General features: G+C 40.9%; 3 protein-coding genes across 4 annotated transcripts; 1 reads left to right on the top strand and 2 right to left on the bottom strand.

Annotated features, from left to right (window-relative positions):
* Nucleotides 1-920: 920 nt before the first annotated feature.
* bpnt1 (bisphosphate nucleotidase 1) lies at nt 921-6,249 on the bottom strand (the record flags this gene model as incomplete). Of its 2 annotated transcripts, XM_084000915.1 has the most annotated exons (9): nt 921-1,181; nt 1,525-1,630; nt 2,612-2,809; nt 3,644-3,735; nt 3,936-4,004; nt 5,045-5,093; nt 5,272-5,379; nt 5,915-6,019; nt 6,130-6,249. In XM_084000915.1, the coding sequence occupies 9 exons, from the start codon at nt 6,247-6,249 to the stop codon at nt 1,030-1,032; spliced, it is 999 nt and encodes a 332-aa protein (XP_083857041.1). In that variant the 3' UTR covers nt 921-1,029. The 2 variants fall into 2 exon arrangements, with proteins under 2 accessions (XP_083857041.1, XP_083857042.1); XM_084000916.1 differs by lacking the exon at nt 3,936-4,004.
* Nucleotides 6,250-7,473: 1,224 nt separating this feature from the next.
* saysd1 (SAYSVFN motif domain containing 1) lies at nt 7,474-9,410 on the bottom strand. Its single transcript, XM_084000513.1, has 2 exons — nt 9,023-9,410; nt 7,474-8,145 (listed from the first exon to the last, which is right to left on the bottom strand). The coding sequence occupies exons 1-2, from the start codon at nt 9,215-9,217 to the stop codon at nt 7,819-7,821; spliced, it is 522 nt and encodes a 173-aa protein (XP_083856639.1). The 5' UTR covers nt 9,218-9,410; the 3' UTR covers nt 7,474-7,818.
* A 68-nt stretch (nt 9,411-9,478) lies between these two features.
* grcc10 (gene rich cluster, C10 gene) lies at nt 9,479-12,292 on the top strand. The gene is made up of 4 exons (XM_084000428.1): nt 9,479-9,528; nt 10,506-10,559; nt 11,435-11,611; nt 11,886-12,292. Exons 2-4 carry the CDS (start codon nt 10,508-10,510, stop codon nt 12,023-12,025), a joined length of 369 nt encoding a protein of 122 aa, XP_083856554.1. The 5' UTR covers nt 9,479-9,528; nt 10,506-10,507; the 3' UTR covers nt 12,026-12,292.
* The last annotated feature ends 8,824 nt before the right edge of the window (nt 12,293-21,116 follow it).

Here is a 21,116-nt window from a genome sequence, read left to right as displayed (position 1 = left end):
AGATAACAGGTTATCTGCATTATATTAAGTGTTTCCAGCCTCAGCTCTCAACATTTATTTTTACCTCTCACATCTACGAACAGGCATTTGTGATTGTTGAAGAGCAGAGTTTCCATTATTGGTATGACGTAGGGGGAAAAAAACAATGCAGTAGTGTAAAAGGTTCCTCTTTTCTTTCTTTTTTTATTTGTTCTGGTGTAAATTAAATGTATGTGGAAACGTGGGAACCAAACATCAGTGAGAACTTTGAGTTAGTGTACAGTAGTTGTGTAGAAACGTAGAGATGAATATGTGCCGACGCAAGAGAGGGAAGTGAGATGAAGTGATGAAGACTAAAAACCAATTATTATCAGTAAATTCATTTTTACAACTTGGAAACCCGTTAGCTCTTCTCATCAGTAATCGTGGACCTCTCTCTCATGTTGCTCTTCCAGTCGTCGCATGACTTTGTAACGAGGTCAAACTCATCATCAATACAATACAGTAATGTTCGTTGTTGGCATTATGCTAGTTATATCACACCGTTCTGACTTAGTGGTTATTGAATGAAGTACAGTAAATCATTTCCACTTAATGAACATTTAACCGATGTGTTTTTTATTTATTTTGGATCTTGCCTTTTGCCTTGTACATCTTTTGGTCTTCGAGTTGGAAACGGTGTGTGAAGACGTTTTGAGATTCGTACGAGCTTGTTTCAAACGAGTGAAATAAATGGAAGTGCTGTTGAGCCTGGTTCTTGCCTGTTTCTGCTAAATTAATTGTTGTGTGTTCAAGTTGCCATCTTCAATCTCCAACAGGACAATAAACACAGTGTCATAGTCTATGAACATAACATTTACCCTCGGTTGAAATTACACACCCCTGTATTAAGGAAGTACAAAAAAGTAGCTTCAATGTAAAAAAGAAAAAGTTGATTTTATGACGTGTTCAGACAAACAGGACCCTCCCTGTCTTTGGATGGATCTGAAACTGATATGTGCTGGTTTTTGTGCGGAGGAGCATTAGTGTTTCCCGATACACACACAGACCTCAGTCAGACTTGAGGGCTTGCAGCACCGACTGAGGCACCCTGCCGACGTAGTACTCGTGGTTGCGAAGCGTAGCGAGAACACCGGCAGAATTCATGTGCTTAACGTTGGCATCGTAGCAGTATGCATTGCCGTACATGTCGGTCAGTTTACCTGTAGAGGAAAAAGAGGAAAGCAGTGAGGTTAAGTGTTCAGCCAGTTTATATTCAGTAACCCTTTAATTTACAGGCCGCTAATTACGTGATAATGTCAAGATAGGCAAGAAATAACAAGTAATTGCGTTATAATGTCAAGAAATAGCCTAGACATAACGGTCAATTTCATCGCAATGTCGAGAAAAATAGCAGAGAAGAATGAAAAACATGACATTACTATGAAATTGACCGTTATTTCTTGACATTATCTCGTAATTATCACGCAATTGGCGGCCTGTAAATGAAAGGGTTACCAAATATTCTGCTAGTTTTATTAACGAGATATAGTGGACAGTTGTTACCTCCAACTGCGTGCAGGATGGCTTCAGGTGCACAGGTGTCCCACTTCTTGCATCCTGGACTAGCGAACACATAAGCGGACGCCTTTCCCTCAACAAGCTGGATTATCTGCAGAGAGACAAGTGGATAAACAGCTGTTCCTCACACATCAGCTTGTTTTTGTGCTAAAATGGCTTCATTTTCATTGTAAAATTTAAGTTCCCAGCTCAGTTTCGCTCTCAAGACACGTCTCTCTACAGAAATACTTTGCTGTATATAAAATACGTATATATATATAAAACTGAAACAAACCAATAAAAACAATATCATTCCAGTTAATCGATTGGACCATTAACAGAGATAATTAAATTACTGTAAAACTACTTAACATCTGTTAGTTTGCTGACATCAAATTCTCAAATGTTGTGTTATGTAACTTCGAGGAAGATAAAATGATTTTCAGATTATCTGCAGGTGTTGAAAAACATTGAATTTGGTCACCTCGCCTGCTCTATACAGTAATATTACAATATAGTAGGTAAATATATTTTTTTTTATCAGGTTGTGGGCTGTAATATGTAGATGTTTGCAATTTTTTATTTTTAAACTTTTTTTCTGCTGCTTATATGGCTACATTATGTGCACTAATTTAATTATCCACATTGTGAGGAAATATTGCTACACTCTGCTGTACAGTACAGAAAAGATCAATACAGTGCAAACTCGTGTCAAACTTGTATTAAATTGCATTAATGTGGCAATGAAAAGAGAATAAATTCGACATGATCACCATAGAAATGCTGATTACAAATGAACAGATTTTTTTCCATTTTGAAGCATTAAGATGCCATGGTCAGTTGCTATAAACACAGCATTTACATTTACAACAATTCTTCACTTCTTAAGAGGCGAAGAGCAGCACTAAAATCCACATGTCTGATTGTGTGCTGAGGTTCAGTCGAGTGAGGATCAGATAAAACAAATGCATCTGAAATATATTTCATGCACAAATCACAAAAACACATGACGCAGCTTTTGGACGACCAACAACAACAACAACAGCCCACGTGCTGTTTTCACAGGCAGCGCTGAAACCAAAATCCATCTCACCTTATTTCCAGCGCCGCCCACTCTAATAACTTCATGCGGCTCCATGGCGTCTACGCAGTCTGTTACCACCTTGTTGCTATGGGAACGGGTGGTGGTGACGATCCGTCTGTCACCTGGAACTTCCTTCAGCTGAAACCCGAAGGCGCCCAGTCCCGGCATCCCCCACATCGTTCTCCCCAAGTCTGCCTCTGCTCCGAGCTGAAAAAGACCGGATTAACCAGAGTGTCGACCATTAACACACAGATGTATCAAACACTCAAAACTTATGCACACACCCTCAGAGGCAGACAGGTGTGTGGGAGTGGACCAGAACAGCCGACGACGTGCAACAGAACTATAAATAACTGTAAATACAAGACGTACTGCTGGTGCATCTGCATTTCAATAAATTAGAATATCATGGAAAAGTCAATTTCCAGTAGTTCAAGTCAAATAGCCCCAAGTATTGAGTGTATATAGATGAACATACTTTTCAGAAGGCCAACATTTCCATGTTAAAAAATGCTTTTTTTATTGTTTTTTTGTAATATTCAAATTTTTTTGAGATACTAAATTTTAGGTTCCTTAAATGTAAGCCATAATCGTTACAAATAAGAGAAATCAAATAAATTAAGACATTAAATATTTCATGCTGTGTGTAATGGATCTATATAATGTATTAGTTTCACCTTTTTAATTGAATTACTGACATAAATAAACTTTTCCATGATATTCTAATTTATTGAGATGCACCTGTATATATGCATCTCTTGTATTTACAGTTGTTTTAATGGACTCTTATTTCCTTCATTGTCCATTTATGTATATTTATATGATAGTGTTGTATTTTTGATTGTGATGTGTTACGGTGTGGGAGTCTATTTAACATGCTTCCTCTGTCACACCGTAACATTACCTGATGAAGGTCCCAGTGACCGAAATGTTGTACTCTTATTAAATATCATGCAGGTTAAGACAGTGAGTGGGGGTTTTCCACTGCAACACAACACAGATGTACTGTATGACGTCATCACTTAGTCGCCTGGTCTGTACCTGGTAGTTGTAGAAAGGCTGGTTGATGACACCTGCGATAGCTCTGCCTCCGTATGCAATACCTATGAGCACCGTCACGTTATCCAGGAGCCCTGAAGCCGATACAACAGCAGGATGTTAGCTTAACACAGTCAGATCTTTTACTGTTAATTCACAAAGTAAACATTAAAAAACTAAACTGCTCTGGGGCAATCAAGAGTTGATGTGTAAACGATGTTTAGATTAATTAATATTCAACAGAGCAATTTTTTCTGTCATTTTCCTGCTGCTGCCTTTTATCTGTCACCCATACACAGAGCTGTGCTGGTCAAGTCTTTGTGTGGTGTCTGGACCTCAGCTTGGTGATGGAGACACCTCGACGCTGGGGTCAGCAGAGAGCGAGAAAGAGAGAGAGAAAGAGAGTGAAAGGGTGAAAGAGGGGAAGAGAGAGAGAGAGAGAGAGGGAAGCAGCAGAAGCAGGGACACACAAAAAAGGTGAAAGTGACAGTGAAGCAACGAGAGCTAGAAAGAAACGGATGCACAGGAAGCTTTTTGCAACTGAATAACAACATGGAATAATTATAATAATAACTATGTTTTATCAGCCAAACAAAGAAATGATTAATGTGCAAGATGTTCCAAAATAAAAAAATAAAAATTACGTAGGTCATCTACAGTGCACGGTAATGCTCCAGTACTTATTTGCTAAATGAACTTACTCTTCCTTTAATCATTGATTTTCATGATATATTGTAATAATACTGAGTCATACCAAAAAAACAGAGAATGTTACTAAAAATGATCAACTCATTATTAGAGTAAGTTACGATACTTTCATGTCTATGGATATTCTCATTCCAGGTCATCGTTCTTTTCTGGGCAAATTGAATCGTAGGCAACTGGACGTGTATTTGTCTGGGAAATGGACAAATACAGGTCCAGTTGCCTACGATTCAATTTGCCCAGAAAAGATACTTTCATGGCAATAGAGACTAGTTTCAATGCCATAACATTTCTGACACAGATTTTTGCCAGAGAGTTAAATTAGAAGCTGCTTCTGGTTTTAATTCATGCTAAGAAAAAGATTGTAAATGCACCTTTTATTGGTTATTGCTTTGTAACAACCACACTGTTAAGCGTTAACCTCTATGGTCAAATATTAGTTTAGTTGGAGTGGCAGCGACGGCATGCAGCAGAGTTGAAAAGCAGGTGGAGGAACCTGGATGTTTGCATACAGTATACTTGTTCAGTTAATACTGTTATTCAGTTAAATATCTGGATAGCTCACGATGAAGCCTCGCCTCAGCCCACAGTGCAGAAAACAAGATGCAAGCAGTTGTAATGCCCACACACACACACACACACACACACACACACACACACACACACACACACACACACGTAGCACATTGGAGAGCCTACCTTCAGTATACTCCTTCGTGCCATCGAGAGGATCGACCCACACCACGAGCTGAGATTCAGAAGCAAAACACAGTGAAAGTGAACACAACAATATGCCTTAAACAACTGTGCTACACCAGTTTAGTCATCATACTGATACATTAAAATGTGCATTTTGTAATGTGTTTATTCAATTAAGGTATTCAGATATCCCCTCTGACTGTTCCTGAGGATATACAGGTACGTACCTCCTCCTCTTTCAGTCCACTGTATTCTGCTGGACAGCTCTTCTGGAGGATTTCCTCCAACTGGCCACTCTCAATCATGTCCTCCTTCACCTCCTCAAACGGAAGCTCCTGCATGAACAACATGACACGTTCAATCACCACCTGCCATTATCCTCACTATCCGATCTAAAGCCGGGGTGTCAAACTCATTTTTAGTTCAGGGGCCTCATACAGTGCAATTTCATCTCCAGTTGGTACCCGACCAGTAAAACAACTGCATATTAACCTTTAAATAACAAGAACGTTTAATGTTTTACCTTTGTTTTAGTGCAAAGAAGTCCAAGTACATTATTAATGAACCATCCTTTTACAAAACATTGGGAACAACCTGAAATTTGAGTAGTGTGATGTGATTGTTGTGATGTGTGAATCTGTTATTTGTGGCACCTAACAGAGCAGCACTTTTAATTTTGTTGTATTGTTCACAATATAATGACAATAAAGGCACTTTGACTTTGAATTCCTTGAGAAAACTATGTACAATTTAAACAATATGATATCTCTTGTCTCTCATTCATCCTGCGGGGCCGGATTTGGCCCACAGACACCCCTGATCTTCAGCATTAAAAACCAGAATAATTCCCAGTGCCCTCTTTCGACCCACCTCCTCTCCAATGATGGTGATTTTTGGGAAGCGTCTGGACAGTGAGGCACAGATGCTCTGCTGTGCGAGTCTGTCCGCCAGTGTCTGCAGGTCATTAGCTCCTGTCTGAGAATGGGTTCATGGTGAAAATCAGAAAGGTTAATACAATAACATACAAGGCAGAGAGCACTATGGCCAACAGGCTGTGTGCATACTGCATAGAGGAGTTTAACTACCTTTTCCACGATGCCAAGGTCTCCACTGTGGAGGACCCTCCTCACAATGGCCCCGGCCTTCTCAGCCACACAGTAGGCAGAGGCCACCAGCCGCATCACAGCAGCAGGACTCCCGGACATGACTGTGAGACAGACATTTAACCAGCACATTCAAGCACATCACTAATACTCTTTTGCACTACAATGTAATGGATGTTAATGAAGCTGACATGATCATGTAGGCTATGTTGTTGTGTGGGTTTACTGCTTTTTAGGTGGGTACACTGTTCATACCTATACCACATCACAGACTATAGTTAGATAGTTTTGTTGTAGTAGGTATACTGACATATTAATCACATAAACAACGCCACTGCATGTTCTGAACATACAAATGTCATCCTTTCTTTTGCAAATACTCAAATAAAACAAGAATTTTAGCTTCTCTCTCTTTTCTTAATATTAACTTAACTAAAATGTGTCGCTAATGAGATTGTCATCATAAGCATGGAGTAGATACCTTTGTGTTTTACAGCAATGGGGCCAGAGGTGAATAAAAAATAAACAGCCTGTAAAGACTGAATGAACTGAAACCGTTCAACAACTCTGGCAAATTCGCTCACATGCTACTGATGGTAGCTAGCTGAAGCAGAAATATTACTTTACACATGTCAAAATATCATCTACAGAGTCATATAAAGTGGTGACCAGTGGTCATTACTTACTGAGCGACAGAAACAAACACGCACACACACCGGCTTCAGTCAACTTGAAATTGGGAGAAGTGGGAAACGTAAACTTCGACCTCCAAAGATCATACATGCACCGACAAGATAGTTCACTCACTCCGCTACCGAAGCTAAAGTGTTGGCTCATAAGATCGCTTCTTCTGGTATTTATTAAGAAATACTAAAAAAAACTGTAAATTTTACACAAACTTAGACTTTAAACCGCTATTATCGTGTCTTAGCTTTGGTAGAACCGATACATTTAATATTTAACTGGACTAATTTTAGACGACATATGAAAGTTAGGCCTGGCCATAGGGCCTGGCAGCTTTGAAGCAAATGCGGAAGTAAGAGGAGGGAACCATCTCGCTTCGTTCAGTTCAACAGTTACTCTTTGTGAAACCGGGTCCAAGCGCCCGCTGTGTTTGGTTGGCAAGGATGAAGAGCTACTACAACACTTTCATCTGAAGCTCAAATCTTTTATTTTTATTAAGAAACTTCTGTTTGTTTAATTCATGTTAATTAACACAACACTAATTTCAACAAGTAGAGAAGTGAAAATATCACTGCGAAGTGCCAAACAAGATGTAAAAACGTAAAAAATGTAAAAATCAGTCTAAAGCCAAATGCTGGCAGTTTCAAAAATAATTTATTAACCATTTACAGCCTTATTGTCAGGTCAACAGTATTTTCTCATTTAAATTAACAGCATCTTATCATCAGTGTTTTGTCACCTCCAACTTTCATGCCTCAAATTAGACTTTATTAGACTGCTTCAAAAGAGAAACATGGGTGAAGGGTTAAGTGCAAAAATCTTAATTTAAACCGATATTTCATGATGAAGCATGGAGTAGTGGTAAGTGTAAAATTTTATGTGATACAAAGAGTAGTTGATGTTAACATTTGAAGTCAATCCAAGTTGAACATTCAGGAAAAAAACCATCCCTGATTATTTCATATAAATGTCCATATCACAAGCACTTCATCTCCTGTTTGCCAGAGGTCTGTATCCCATCTCTCCCTCCAGCTGCTCGGCAGTGAGGGCGCCCAGCAGTGGCTGACAGTCTGGGTTGAAGACAGAGTAAGCGCTCAGCTCTCCGGGCTCCCGGGCCGCTGGGCTGCGGAGGCCTTCGTAGAGCCAGTAGAAGAGGGAGATGACGAAGAAGGGCAGGCCGAACTCCAGCTCAACAAACAGGCCAAGCAGGACCAGCCACAGCAGCACTTTGAGCAAGATAACGTTTGAGATCACAGATTGTTTCGATGCCAGCCATCTTCCCAGAGAGCTGTCCAGCAGCCAGTCGGTACCGTCCTGCAGAAAATAATGTAAAAAATAATGTAAAGTTCATGATCCGGCTCAGTACCTGGGATGAGGACCCCTATGAAGTGTTATGGTGTAATTAAAGGTATATGAAAAACAACTAAGAGGACAGGAAAGAGATAGAGAAAAAAATGTTAAATAAACAAATAGTTATGATTCTATGAATCAGATTAACTGATGAATCAGCAGTGTTATGATTGTTGTTCTTGTTGCTGTCGTGTGTCGTTGTTGATTCTGTGTTTATTGTTGTATGTCAAATGAAAATAAAATGAAAATACGAATTAAAAAAACAAAACAATCAGCAAAGTTAGGCTACTTTTTCTCCAACATACTTCACTGTCTAGGATACTACACTTTTTCCCCAAAAAACGTTATTTGTTGCACAAAATGTACACAAACATCATAACAGTGCTGAGATGACATTATTAGTAATGTGCTGGAATAACATTAGAAAGGGAAATGACACAAATAAACAATAAATAAATAAATAAAATAATGATTAAAAAAGGGGCAAATACAATGCCAGGGGCATGGATTATGAGAATGGTGCAAAACACACATATATAAGAATATATTTATATATCTACTAAGGTTATTAAAACACTTTAAATTTGGAGCACCTATTTAACTATTTCACTACACGTAGAAAGTGACATCTTGTGCTTTTTGAGTTATAACATTGTTACAATTGAGTTGACAGCTACCTCTCAAATCCATATTGTAGGTGGAGTTATTAGTTCTTAAATTATGGCTTGATTCTCCACTGCCAAGTTTAAAATCTGAACACACAGATGCACTGGAGCAAATTACAATAATGAATCATATAATCAACTTCCTACTTGATTCACAGTGTTGTTGTTGATCTAACCTGTTTTGTGGAGCTCGGAGGTGCAGCTCGGTTGTTTTCTGCCTCTTGTCTCTCGGCTGTCGATGTTGTTGTAAATGTTGTTTCGGGCTGAGCAGCTCCTGTCGGTTCACTGAGCTGTGAATCAGCTTCCTCGTCCCTTTTAGGAACATTTTCTGCCTTTCGTCGAGCTCTGAAATCTGCAAGTTTCTGCTCCATCGACACTAATAAATATCCTCTGTCGTCAGTTCAAAAGAGCTCATTAAAATAAAACCCCCTTCGCTTTAGATGAGATTTAAAACACATCCAATACGCTTATATCGACTGTATTTAACTTTAAACTACTACATTTTACACCACTTCCACGCTCTACTAGCTTGTTTACCTTCTACGTCAGCGTTTACCGGAAGGAGGGAGGTCATGTCGTAAAAAAATGCTTCGTCTGTCGTAAACCCGCTTTCCGCTGTCGTAAAAGGCGTCGTTTGGTTCCCACCGCTGTGCTACAAGCTAGGTTGTTTTCATCATCACCGGTGAGTTTCTTCACCTTCACACTTTAATCTGTCAGTGGCTGATAATTCATCTCATAAATATACGTGGGCGTGGATCTTATCGATGTGTGTATCTGTCTTTTTAAGCGAACAATAGATTGATTAGTTTGTAATCTATCAATAAGGGAAGTAAACGATGAAAGCTCGTAAACAGCGTCTGACACCAACAACACCACGTCTCCTTTATGCCGCCTCGTTATTGTGGATCATTAGTTGACGTTTGGTTAAGAAGATGAATATACTGAAGTAACGTAGGAGTACTACTACTTAATTACAGTACCTGATCCAGGTTCACCTCTTGGTTTTTTAACTTACAGTAACCTGTGTTTCCTTTTATCTGTGGCACTGCCCTTTTTAATCTTTATTACTGCTTTTATCTATTTATTCATGCTTTGAATGAGTCGTATAATATGTTTGTGTTTGTGTATTCTGTGTATGTTGTGTGTATGGGGTCTTTTGTTTGTTGCTGCTGTAACAACAAAGTGTCTTTAACTCTAATTTAACTCTTGTTGCCAGTGCCACACTGTTTCCAGCGTTGTTTATATACCTGAAAAATAGAAAATACAGCTTGTTACAGTCATTTTTGTTATTGATTAACCTGCAGTGTTATTCTGGATTGACAGATCAATCGCTTAATTTAACAAAGATATCAACAAGTCAGCTGAAAAATGTGAGTCACAGTTTGTCAGAGCTCAACATAATGTCCAAGTACAAGACCTACAGATAATTTTGAAATTTAAGTTTGAATTCAGCAGCAAATTATTTGTACAAGAACAGGAAGGAACTAGTGAACATTTGGGAAATGTTTTCCGAGAATGACGAGTATTATGTTTGTATAGTATTATTGAGATTTTCTACATGAATAGTAATCCAGCTGGCCACCAACAGCAGCAGATTGGGTTCATTTGTTTTGATCACTGTATAAATATCTTGTTGTTTTGTTGCTTGTTCCTCTACAGATATGGCCTCAGCTCCAGCGCAGCAGCCGACCCTGACGGTTGAGCAGACCAGAGGTAAGAAGAGCAAGTTTCCTTTTTTTCTCTTTCTTTCTTTCTGAGGTGCTTGATTGTGAATAAATGTTCAGGCCTCTGTTTGTGCAATGATGTGGGTTTATGATTGTCTTTGTGTAGGTGGGTGTTAGCACATGCATTTATTGTAAGGCACACCAAGTCGGTTTCTTATGTAATATTAAAGGAATAGTTTTGGGTTAGGGTTAGGGAATTTTGGCAAATTCGCCCATTGTCATAATCCCTATAGTCATAGCAGTAGGTTCATTAGCTTTAATTATCGGTGCATGGTGTTTTGAGATCCACGGGGCAGAGACTCGAGCTGCTCAGCGAACACAATGGAGGTGAATGGTACAGGTCCTCTGCCCCTCATCAAACTCATCAAATACACAATCCAACAACTCCAAAACGCTCTCGTGGAGAAGTTGTGACCTGCACATTCACCACGCTATGAGATAATCATGTAACATTACGAGTTGTTTTCAAGGCAAATGCGTAGCCGGAACTACATTTCGAACATGGCTGCTGAGCGGAGCGATTTCAAAGACGTATTTGCTTCGTGTGTTGTAATGTTACGTAATTATACATGAATTTTTCATAGCATGACGAATGTGCAGGTCACAACTTCTCTATGAGAGCGTTTTGGAGTTGTTGGATTGTGTATTTGATGAGTTTGATGAGAGACAGGGGACCTGTACCATTCACCTCCATTGCACCGATAATAAAAGGTAATGAACTATGACTCCTATGACTATACGGATTATGGCAATAGGCAAATTTTCCAAACTGTTGAACTATCCCTTTAAATAGCCTTACAGTTATACTGTATAATATATAAACAGTGTAGACCCAGAGTACCTGATGTTGTTCTTGCTTCACAGTGGTGCTGAGTGAGGTGATCCAGGCCTTCTCAGTGCCAGAAAACGCTGCGAGGATGGAGGAGGCTCGAGAGAGCGCCTGCAACGACATGGGCAAGATGCTGCAGCTCGTGCTTCCTGTGGCCACGCAGATTCAGCAGGAGGTCATCAAAGCCTACGGATTCAACAACGAGGGAGAGGGTAAAGCAGCAGTTTCTCAGCTCTGACCTGTAGATTTTGGTGCCAAGTCATTAATTTATATGATTGTGTGTTATGCAGATAAATCCTTTTGCATAAACACCACTCTGAAAAGGGGAATATTATTTACCCCTAGGAAGTGGGTCATAAATACTGCAGTACAGTTCAATCACATAACTTTATGAGCTTGTGTATCACAGTGAAATAAATATTGATAAATGGACAGCATTAAAGACAGATAACACAGTTTATCATCTTGCCTCTGCTTTACTCCCAGGCGTCCTAAAATTTGCCAGACTGGTGAAGATGTATGAAACCCAGGACCCTGAAATTGCAGCCATGTCAGTGAAGCTCAAGTCTCTCCTCCTGCCTCCTCTGTCAACGCCACCTATAGGAGGCGCCATTCCAGCTTCATAGAAACTATTTACATGCATTGTTTCAATTGCAGGGTTACTTTCTTTTATTGCGTTGGATCTGTGTGACCATTACCGTGTCTTAGAGATTTAGGAAAACTCATCACACTAATGCGTTCCAGCGAGGATTAAACACATACCTTTATCTAAACCATGGTTTCATTTAAAGCATTCTTGTAAAACTTGTTAAATTATTGCCTTTGAAATGTTTCAATATTTATTTGTTATGTAACACGGTTACATTTGTCATTGAACATTAAACATTTCCTTTAATGCCATCTTTTATATCATTCTTTTATACCATTTTTATATTCTGTCAAATGTTGTCAAATGTCATTTTTGTTGTATATTAAAATTGAAAGATTTTCTGTGAACCTGTGTGTTATTAATGGAAAAAAAACATTTTACAGTATACACAACTTTATTATTGCAATCAGACTTTGGCAGCAACAACGTCATATGTTTTAAAAAATACTGAAGCGATTACACACATTTAAATATATACATTTACTCAAAGGCAACTTTCTTTACACATTCTGTAGTTTTAAGGTTAAAATATCATTACAGCATATAAAAATTCATGGTTTCACGTCCTCCCCCTCCGTTTGTTTTGTTTGTTTAACTTTGGGTGCATGCGGATATGACAGCACTGCATCATGGCAGGAGAGGTTAATGACTAAAACTAAGTATTTTATTAGTCAAGATAAATAGGCTACAACACAAGTGTCCCAGATTATGAAATCATTCACTTAAATATACATCATAAAGTGCTATTTTTCCCCCCTAAAGGCAAAGTGCAAAAACCAGTGTACCCAGCACCCAGTAACAAATGTGAAAACAGTTGTTTGTCCCCTGTGGATATTCACCCAGCAGCATTTGAATCCAGTGTGACTGTAATGTACAGTTTGTAGAAATATAAAATTATTTAAAGTCCAAAACACAGTCCAGCTTCCTTCATCTAAGTGTTACACAACAGCCATTACTGTGTGTGTGTGGAGGAGGAGACAGTATCAACACATAAAATCATATAAGTCTAATAATATTGCTGCTACAGTGGAAATCCTGGCTGGTGAGCTCGAGATGAAGAGAGCTCCCTCTTGTGGTCAACAGTGGTTTAGTCCTTCCAGTTAAGTCAGTCATTATTATAAAAAAAAAAAAGAAAGAACCAAGAGCAAAGACGAGAGGAGTCGACTTCACATCTCAAAGTGACGGAAAATGCTTTCAACATAACCCAGTACCCTCTGCCAGTCCGGTCCGTCCGCCTTCAGCATCTCCTCCACTGTCTGTCACAGTGAACACGGAAAGACAAAAGGTCAGAAGAACAAAGCGCACAAAACTCTGAGTAAATATTCTGTTCATATGGAACGGATGATAGATAATTAGATAATCCGAAGTCTCACCAGTGCGGCTGTGATTCCCACAGTCTCTCCTGTCCTAAAAGCGAGGTCCAAATTTTCCTTCTGTAGAAACAACGTTAACGTTAAGTCAGAAGCAGCTTTGGTATCGACTAACATTTCTGGAGACGTACCTTTCAGGTGTAGATTATTGTAAAAGAACCAAACAAACCTGCAGTTCTCACTCTGTTAACAGTGCTTGGTCCTCAACAAATGATCAACAGTGTGATGTTTCATTTTATTCTTTGAGTTTAGGATCCAACACATCTGGAGGAGTTTTGCAGTGAGTTATTGATTTTTTTTTTTTAATCTTTCTTTCTTTCTTTCTTTCTTTCTTTCTTTCTTTCTTTCTTATACACTTGCCCAATGGCGTGGATTTACTTCCTGGGGTCCAATACAAACCACTTACACAACATACAATGGACACAACAGTTCACCTACAAAGTTCTCAAATACAGTGCACAGGAAAATATATAAGAAAATACAAGTTAACAGTATTTCACAAACCAATCGCAGTTCATAAAATATTATAAGATACTGCCTTAACAGTGTTTTGAACTTCTGTTTTGTACTGGCTTGAATAATATAACCTGGTAATGATCTGATCTGAGGTTTGATTAACTCGTTACACTTGTATGCCTCATTTCACAACTTTAGATGCGATCAATATTTACGCCTGGGTTGCTGATATGGTTTTGATCTATACATATATTACATGTTTTTGTTTGGAGAGCCACCAGCAGTTTTACCTTGTCTTCTGGGTTGAGGCCGTCATACGGGATGTGATTTGGTAAATATGTGTGATAAACAGCGCAGAACGCCAAACCGTCTTCCCAGCTGCTACTGAAGTTGGTGATCTCAATATGCTGTTATAAAAACACATTTGATGACGATCAGATTTTATGTGTAAAATGGATTTTTGACATTTATCTCAATAAGATCCCACTGATTTAAAAAAAGTACACTTTTCTCACCTTATAACCTTGTGTCCGATTTTGGCACCAGCGCAGCAGGGAGTTTCTTCTGGAGCCGCCGTGTCGCCGCAGCAGAGCACTGAAACCATCCTGAGGTCTGAGGGACGAGAAAAACATTTCAACTAAGCATCAGTTTACAGCAACTACAGACTCTTAAAAAAGAAATTAACCGTAGTAAAATTACATAGTAAAACCCGATATAATGACATTTTAAATGACAATAAGGAGACAAGGAGTCATGCAAGTTAGTTTAATGCAAATCAAAACTCAAGAACTGCAAGAAAAACCTTTTTCTGCAGATTTAAGTGTGCTAAGATTGTGGCTTGGTTTGAATGTGACTTGATGATATGTAAATAAATAAATAAAAAGGAGCTAGCAGTGACATACTTGAAGGAATCTGAACTTTGGTCGTCATCCTGTTTTCCTGCGGGACACAAATACATATATGAACTTATTCAGCTGTAAAAAAACAAAAAAACATTTACACAATAGTGCACTGGTCGACTTAAACTCACCTGTATAAAAGCTGGACCAACTGTCCTGCCGCTGTAAAATCCGGTCCATCCTTCTCCCTTTTGTTGGCGCCTCTTTCTGGAATAAAGTCATTTAGAAACAAGATACATTATAGTATATATACGTATAAAGATGACGTGTTATTGTTGTGTTGTAATAAAACATGTTCAGCAGCGGCTGTTGCACCTTGCATAGTGGCAGTGTTGTGCTTGTGTTTTTTAAGGTCCCATTTTGACTGGAGGTGTCGGTGGGCAGCGGAAGACGAGACAAACTCCTGAAAGACCAAAAAAAACAAAAAAAGCGCCTGTTTGATGAGATGCTGCTGTGAAGTGGCGAGGCTGAACGCTCATGTACGTAGAGTAGACTCACCAAGATCTTTCAGACAGCATCACAATCCTCCTGGGATCTCTCTGCCCACGTCCCTCCTCTTTCCTTTTCTCCAGTGCAGCTAAACTACGAAGGTATCCCTCTGCGACCCCCTTCCCCGTCAGCTGCATGTTCCCTGATCCGTCCTCAGGGTCGTCCTGACCTGCACCTTCAGTTTCATCGTCTGTACTCGCCGCAAGCTCCTCTTGTGTTTCCACATTTGTAGTTTCGGTCTCTGCTTCAGTTTCCTCCACAACATTGCACATTGTTTCCTTCCCCTGCTCCTCCACAGAGTCTCGTCTCTCCGCCCGTTTACCATCGCCATCTGTCGCGTCTTTCACCCTGCGTGCGTTCCTCAGGGCGTCCAGCTCGGCTCGCTCCTGCTGCTGCTGCAGGGTGAGTTCACTTAGCTCTCTGCAGACGTCACTGTGCTCGGCTCGCAGACTCTCCAGCTCTCTGTCGCTCTCCTCCTGTCTGCCGAGGGCCTGGGCGAGCTGCTCCTCCACGGCCCTGTGGCTCTGCTGGAGCAAACCCAGAGCCTGCTCCGCCTCCCCCCGCAGCCGGTCGGCCACAGACACGGCGACCTGCAGGTCACACTGGAACTGATGCCACTCCAGCCTCTCCATCTGTGGAGGAGAAAATAAACACTGCTAGATGAATTTAACAGATGATATTTCTCAGAGAGGCTCTTTGTGTCCTTTGTAGTTTTTGATACCTCTGAGTGTTGCATTTTCACAATGTGTATAGAATAAGAGATCAAAAGCACAAGTAAGTAATCAACGTTTTTTTTTTCAGCTACTTGAATAAGTCTGCTTCAGTGACTAAAAATGCAAACTAAACTGAATTAGACATTTAAAATTTCATTATTTCTCCAACACAAAAACTGTCCTTTATCTTCAAAGTTAAAATAAAGCTAATATTAAGCTACATGGGGGAAAAAAAAACGAGGTTCAAGAAATGTTATGTCTAGAGGTGAAAGTACCATGTGATGTGGAGTAACATCTCACCCTCAGTGTGTCCTTCAGTGTGTCCACCTCCTCAACCAGCTCATCTCTCTCCGTGATCAACTTCCTGAGCAGCTCTGACAAACAAAAAAAACAGCAAGAAAGTATGAATGAAAGCAAAGTCTGACACCTATAATCACTATATCAATAACTATTACTATCATATACTGTAGCACCATTTCACAACAGGAAGGTTTAGCAGGTTTTTTGTTGTTGTTAGTGACCCCTGAGGCAAACCACACACACCCAGTTCATGAAAACTATAAAATTCAAAGACTTTTAATGCTTTTAAATTCATCTGTGGGTTAACGGCTCAATAGCGACTTAAAAAACACTTCAAAGAAAACTTCTTCTACTCTTCTTCTTCAATAGATAATAGATAGAAAAAAGCCTTTTAGTGTCAAACTCCACATCTTTCTGCACAGTGAAGCTCAAACACAAAGTGAAGTGACAAAAACTAAATACACTTTTGAGTGCAAAGGGACATTAAGTAAGTAAAAGTTAACATTTTTTTTAAAGCATGTCTCTCTGAGGAGACCGTTCATTTATATTTAAGTGGGAGCAGGACACAGATGGTGCTGCTTTTGATTTCCTCAGACAGAAGAAGTCAATAGTTTTTTAAAAAGGTGCAGAGGACACCAACGACAACAGACGGCCTACCGACAGCTCCGGTCGCCACGTCGGCGGTGGGGGTCAGGCCCACGGAGGCCCTGTAGTGCTCCATCAGACTGAGTAACACCAGAGTTATCTCCTCTCCGACTCTCTCTGCTGCAGGCTGCGGCTCCAGTCCGCTGTCCCTCTCCTGCCAGCTCTGCTCCGAGGGCGATCCTCTGGACGGGGGCAGAGACGCTGGGCTGCCCGGGCTGACTGCCGCCGCCTTCGCCAGCCTCCCTGCTGCTGCTGCATCGCTCACCTTCGCCTCCGAGGACGTGGCGCTGTCTACGCTTATCACGGCCCATTCTGCGGGAGCGGACGGTTTCTGCGTCCACTCTCCGACCGGAGTGGCGGAGGAGGGGGTGGTGCTGTCGGCCGGTGATGGCGTCTGTGGCTTATTAGAGGAGGCCATGGCATTCAGCTCTGCCTCCGAGGGCGTGGTGGGAGGCGTGTGAAAGAAATCTAGAGGAGAACCTGAGAGGGGGGGAAATTGTACAACAGAAGAGGAGCAGAAGAAAGAGAAAGGCATCAAGGTGAAAGAAAAAAAAGACCACAGCTCTAAGCTCTAAAGATCATCTACTACAAAATGAAAAATGTGCTGAGTTCAAAGCCCCCCCCCCCCCCTTCTTCTTTCCCTCGATGCAGATGTAAGCCCTCAGTGTCCACTCCCTTATTTACTGTCCTGGGCTGACTGATGCAGCAAAAACCCTCTCCTGTCCTGCCAATGTCTTGGCACACACACTCACACACTCACACACACACACAGAGCTCCCATGTGGCAAGATCCAGGAAGAAAGGCAATTTTACCCAGATCTACTATCCAACAGCTGCTCTCTCTGTTTCCACCAGGCAAAAACATCCATCATCATCTTTCTAAATATATTTTCAAAGATTAAGCATAATGTTGCTGCATTATTATTGTTATTATTATTATGAGTTTATCTCGGTCTCTAGGTTGTGATGCAGTCTCTAAAGTTTCACCTTGACAACTAATGTCAGCGTGATGTGGTTCCTGTATGATGCCGACAGGATCCTGTTCATGGTGTGCACTGATTAACTCGTGCAGACTTCGGCGGGCTGCACGGATCTCCACCTGCTTCCACTCTGATCTTTTCCCTGCTTCCCCTCCTTGCCCTTGTGTTTTGCTGCAGGATTCTGCAGCCTCATCATTTCCCCGGTAGCAGCAGCAGCAGCAGCAGCAGCAGCATTATGTAGTCTGTTCAGCTACGGCAGAGGAGCTATTCTCATCCTCCGGTTTGAGCCCACTTCCTGTGCACTGACAGCCCCGAGATCAAAGGCAGGAGCAGCATTTTAAACAGCTGTAAGTGAGAATTAGCCAGAGCGGCCGGAAGACTGAACTGAACGTCTCCAGTTAGAAAACAGGCCGTCTAATGCTGCACAGCGGCAATTTCACACATTAAACCAGTGACAGCTGGGCTGCGATGCTTTGAACCAAGAGAGGAGCCAAAAAAAAATATGACGTAGCTGATTCAACATTCACTGAATCCTTTGAAAGCTCTGATTCAACACTTCCCATGTGCCAAGAGATGTTTCTGTCATCATACAGCCCCTCATGCCAGGATCTCATTTGGACAAACTGGGTAAATCTACAGAAGCTCACTGGAGGAAGTTTCTTTTTGCCCCTCTCATCTACAAGTAGCCTAGGATGATATTACTGCAGTCACTAGTTTCAGCCGATGCCATCCTCGTGTAAAATGTCCTGCTACTCTTCCACATCACAAAAGAATAAAATCTTCACAGGTCTTTTGATCCAAGTGTGAGTCAGTTTGTTGTCACTTGGAATTACACATAATGAAACACGCAAACAAACAAACAAAAAAAAACCTGCCACTCTTTTCTATCTTGGCGCCAGGAAGACGATGCCTAAAAATAGTCGACAGTAGCTACAGTACTGTATATAAAAAATGTATCAGTTGAAGATCGTGAGAGAAAACTGGGCGGGAGCTGTGTCCAACAAACTAAGGACAATATCGTCAGTCACCTGGACTTTGAAGAAGAGCTTTTACAGTTTAAAAAAAGTATAAAAGAATATTAAATCCATCATTGCCATTCATTCAGAACAAAAACACCTGTGTGAGGGTTTGTGTTGCTGTGTTACCTGTGGGGCCATGATTGTCTTTGCCAGTGTGGTTACCCATGATCCAACAGGAGGAGACGTGTGGACTGGCTGCCCCAGTGTCCTTCACTGTGTCCTCTGATTTGTGAAGCCCACTGCTGCCTGGACAGGGGGGACAAACATACATCCTCAATGAGTATGACTCACCACCACCACTGAACTTTTGCTCCTGAAGAAAATAAGGAGTGCAACATGTCTAGAAAAGAGCCTCAAGACCTCTGTTCAGGAAGTCTTTAATGAGCTCTGATATGACAACAAGCCAGAAAAAACAGGAGGAATAAGATTTGGTTTTATGTTCTGATTAAAAAACAACTACTACAAATTATACAACACAAAAATCATAGTGTCAGTTATGTCTGTCATCTGTTCAATTTTCAGAGGTACAACATGAAGTAACAAAAATATTAGTCTTAAAAAAGAGTAGACTTGTTAAAATAGTAACATCCATTCAAAAAAGAGAGAGAAAGAAAGAAAGAAAGAAAGAAAGAAAGAAAGAAAGAAAGAAAGAAAGAAAGAAGGAAGGAAGGTGCAGACACTTCCCCTGCAGTGCTGCTGGGACGTTATTATCACACATGGCCGATTCCCAGGTATCAATTGTCTACAGTACCAAACCCCATTGGACAATGTAGTGATTTAAGGTTGACGTGGTTATAAATAACACACAAACATTACACGCCATAATTAACCCACCGATAAGACGCCGGTGTTGCCCCCAGACAAATCTGGCATACCCATGATGTCCCATGATACAATGATGTTTCATAATGATTTCATTTTTTATCACTGAGTCATCACCGCAGATTTCCTCAGTATTGAGGATTGGGCTAACAGGAGAACTTAAATCTGCAGTCTGAGCTGTTATTTATTTATTTTTTATATGCGCAGCTTGGTGAATTGTATGCTGTAGGCTATAAATAAAAATATATCGAAATTTAAACATAGGCTGCTAAACATTGCTGTCTTCAACGAGCCACGCAACTTTAAACCGCCCATTTGGTGAATGAAGTTTTGAATCAAGTCATGTTATTTCATTTTCCTCCCCATAATAAACCGCCCTATCAGAGGCAAGTAGATTTTTATCTTATACTAACTGGTTTGGCTTTATATCACACACGCTGTTTAAAATTGCACACCCCACACACTGCGCACATCGCTGCTGTGCTACCCCACGGTTTCATTTTCATTCATCCTACCTGCTCAGCCTGCCAGCTGGACGACTTCCAGTTCGCTTCACAGCCGTCCGGCGGGCTCCTTCTCCGGGTCTCTGCACAGACTTCCTCCGCTGCCGGGGGGTGAGTTGTGAGTCCCGTCTCCAAAAAATTCACCGCAGGACACGGAGCCTGGGATTAGAGACAATCATTTGTTTTCTCCCTCCCTCGCACATCCCGACAACCATTACAGTATCTATAAGTTAAGTCCAATTCCCAGCAGCGCACACTTCTCCTTTAAATCCAATGCGACAAAGGGCGAAGGCAGAAATAAACCGGTTGCGCAGCAGCTCCACGTTTTAGCACCGACATGACTGTTGTTAAATAGAAATGGTATGAAGCAGTGTTTTTCACAAAGTCACGTTTTAAAAGGCCAGAGAAATAGAAATAGTGAATGAGTGTGCGTGTTGTTGCCGAGAGAGGGAGCGATAGGAAAGCAGCGAGGAGGAAAGCGGTCCACCACCACCAGCTGGAGGGTAATTACCTGTAGTTAACTGCAGGTGTGTTTGGCAGCCAGGTAACTTACCGTGTCGCCTCGGACTGACGGTCTGACGGTTTGTCACGCGGCATATCTGTCACAGCCATAGACTGTAAAAGGTCACAGCTCACAACAAGTGAGGAAAAAAAAAAAAAAAAAAAAAAACCCGCCCCGGCGACAAGGTATGGCTTCTGTATTTATAATGAATGAATGAACTTATGTTATTCAGGTTTCCTGTTATTCAGGTTTCACTGACTGTGGAGTGACAGACAGGATCTAATTGTTACCATAAAAGGAGGAGTTATTACAGTTGGGAGTGAACTCACCCAAGGAAAACACGAGTGGGGTGTTCCTGCAGACCAAGAGG

This window comes from Trachurus trachurus (genome assembly GCF_905171665.1).
Source record: "Trachurus trachurus genome assembly, chromosome: 24".
NCBI classification, from domain to species: Eukaryota; Metazoa; Chordata; class Actinopteri; order Carangiformes; family Carangidae; genus Trachurus; species Trachurus trachurus.
The sequence above is the reverse complement of the archived record's forward strand: the minus strand, read 5'-3'. Positions and strand labels throughout refer to the sequence as shown.

Excerpts from the sequence above, each read along its gene's own strand:
- saysd1 (XM_084000513.1), bottom strand. The coding sequence starts at position 9,217 with ATGGAGCAGAAACTTGCAGATTTCAGAGCTCGACGAAAGGCAGAAAAT. Across the intron at positions 8,146-9,022 it reads CTCCGAGCTCCACAAAACAG|GACGGTACCGACTGGCTGCT; the intron begins GTTAGATCAACA and ends TATTTTCTGCAG.
- grcc10 (XM_084000428.1), top strand. The coding sequence starts at position 10,508 with ATGGCCTCAGCTCCAGCGCAGCAGCCGACCCTGACGGTTGAGCAGACC. Across the intron at positions 10,560-11,434 it reads GACGGTTGAGCAGACCAGAG|TGGTGCTGAGTGAGGTGATC; the intron begins GTAAGAAGAGCA and ends CTTGCTTCACAG. Across the intron at positions 11,612-11,885 it reads ATTCAACAACGAGGGAGAGG|GCGTCCTAAAATTTGCCAGA; the intron begins GTAAAGCAGCAG and ends CTTTACTCCCAG.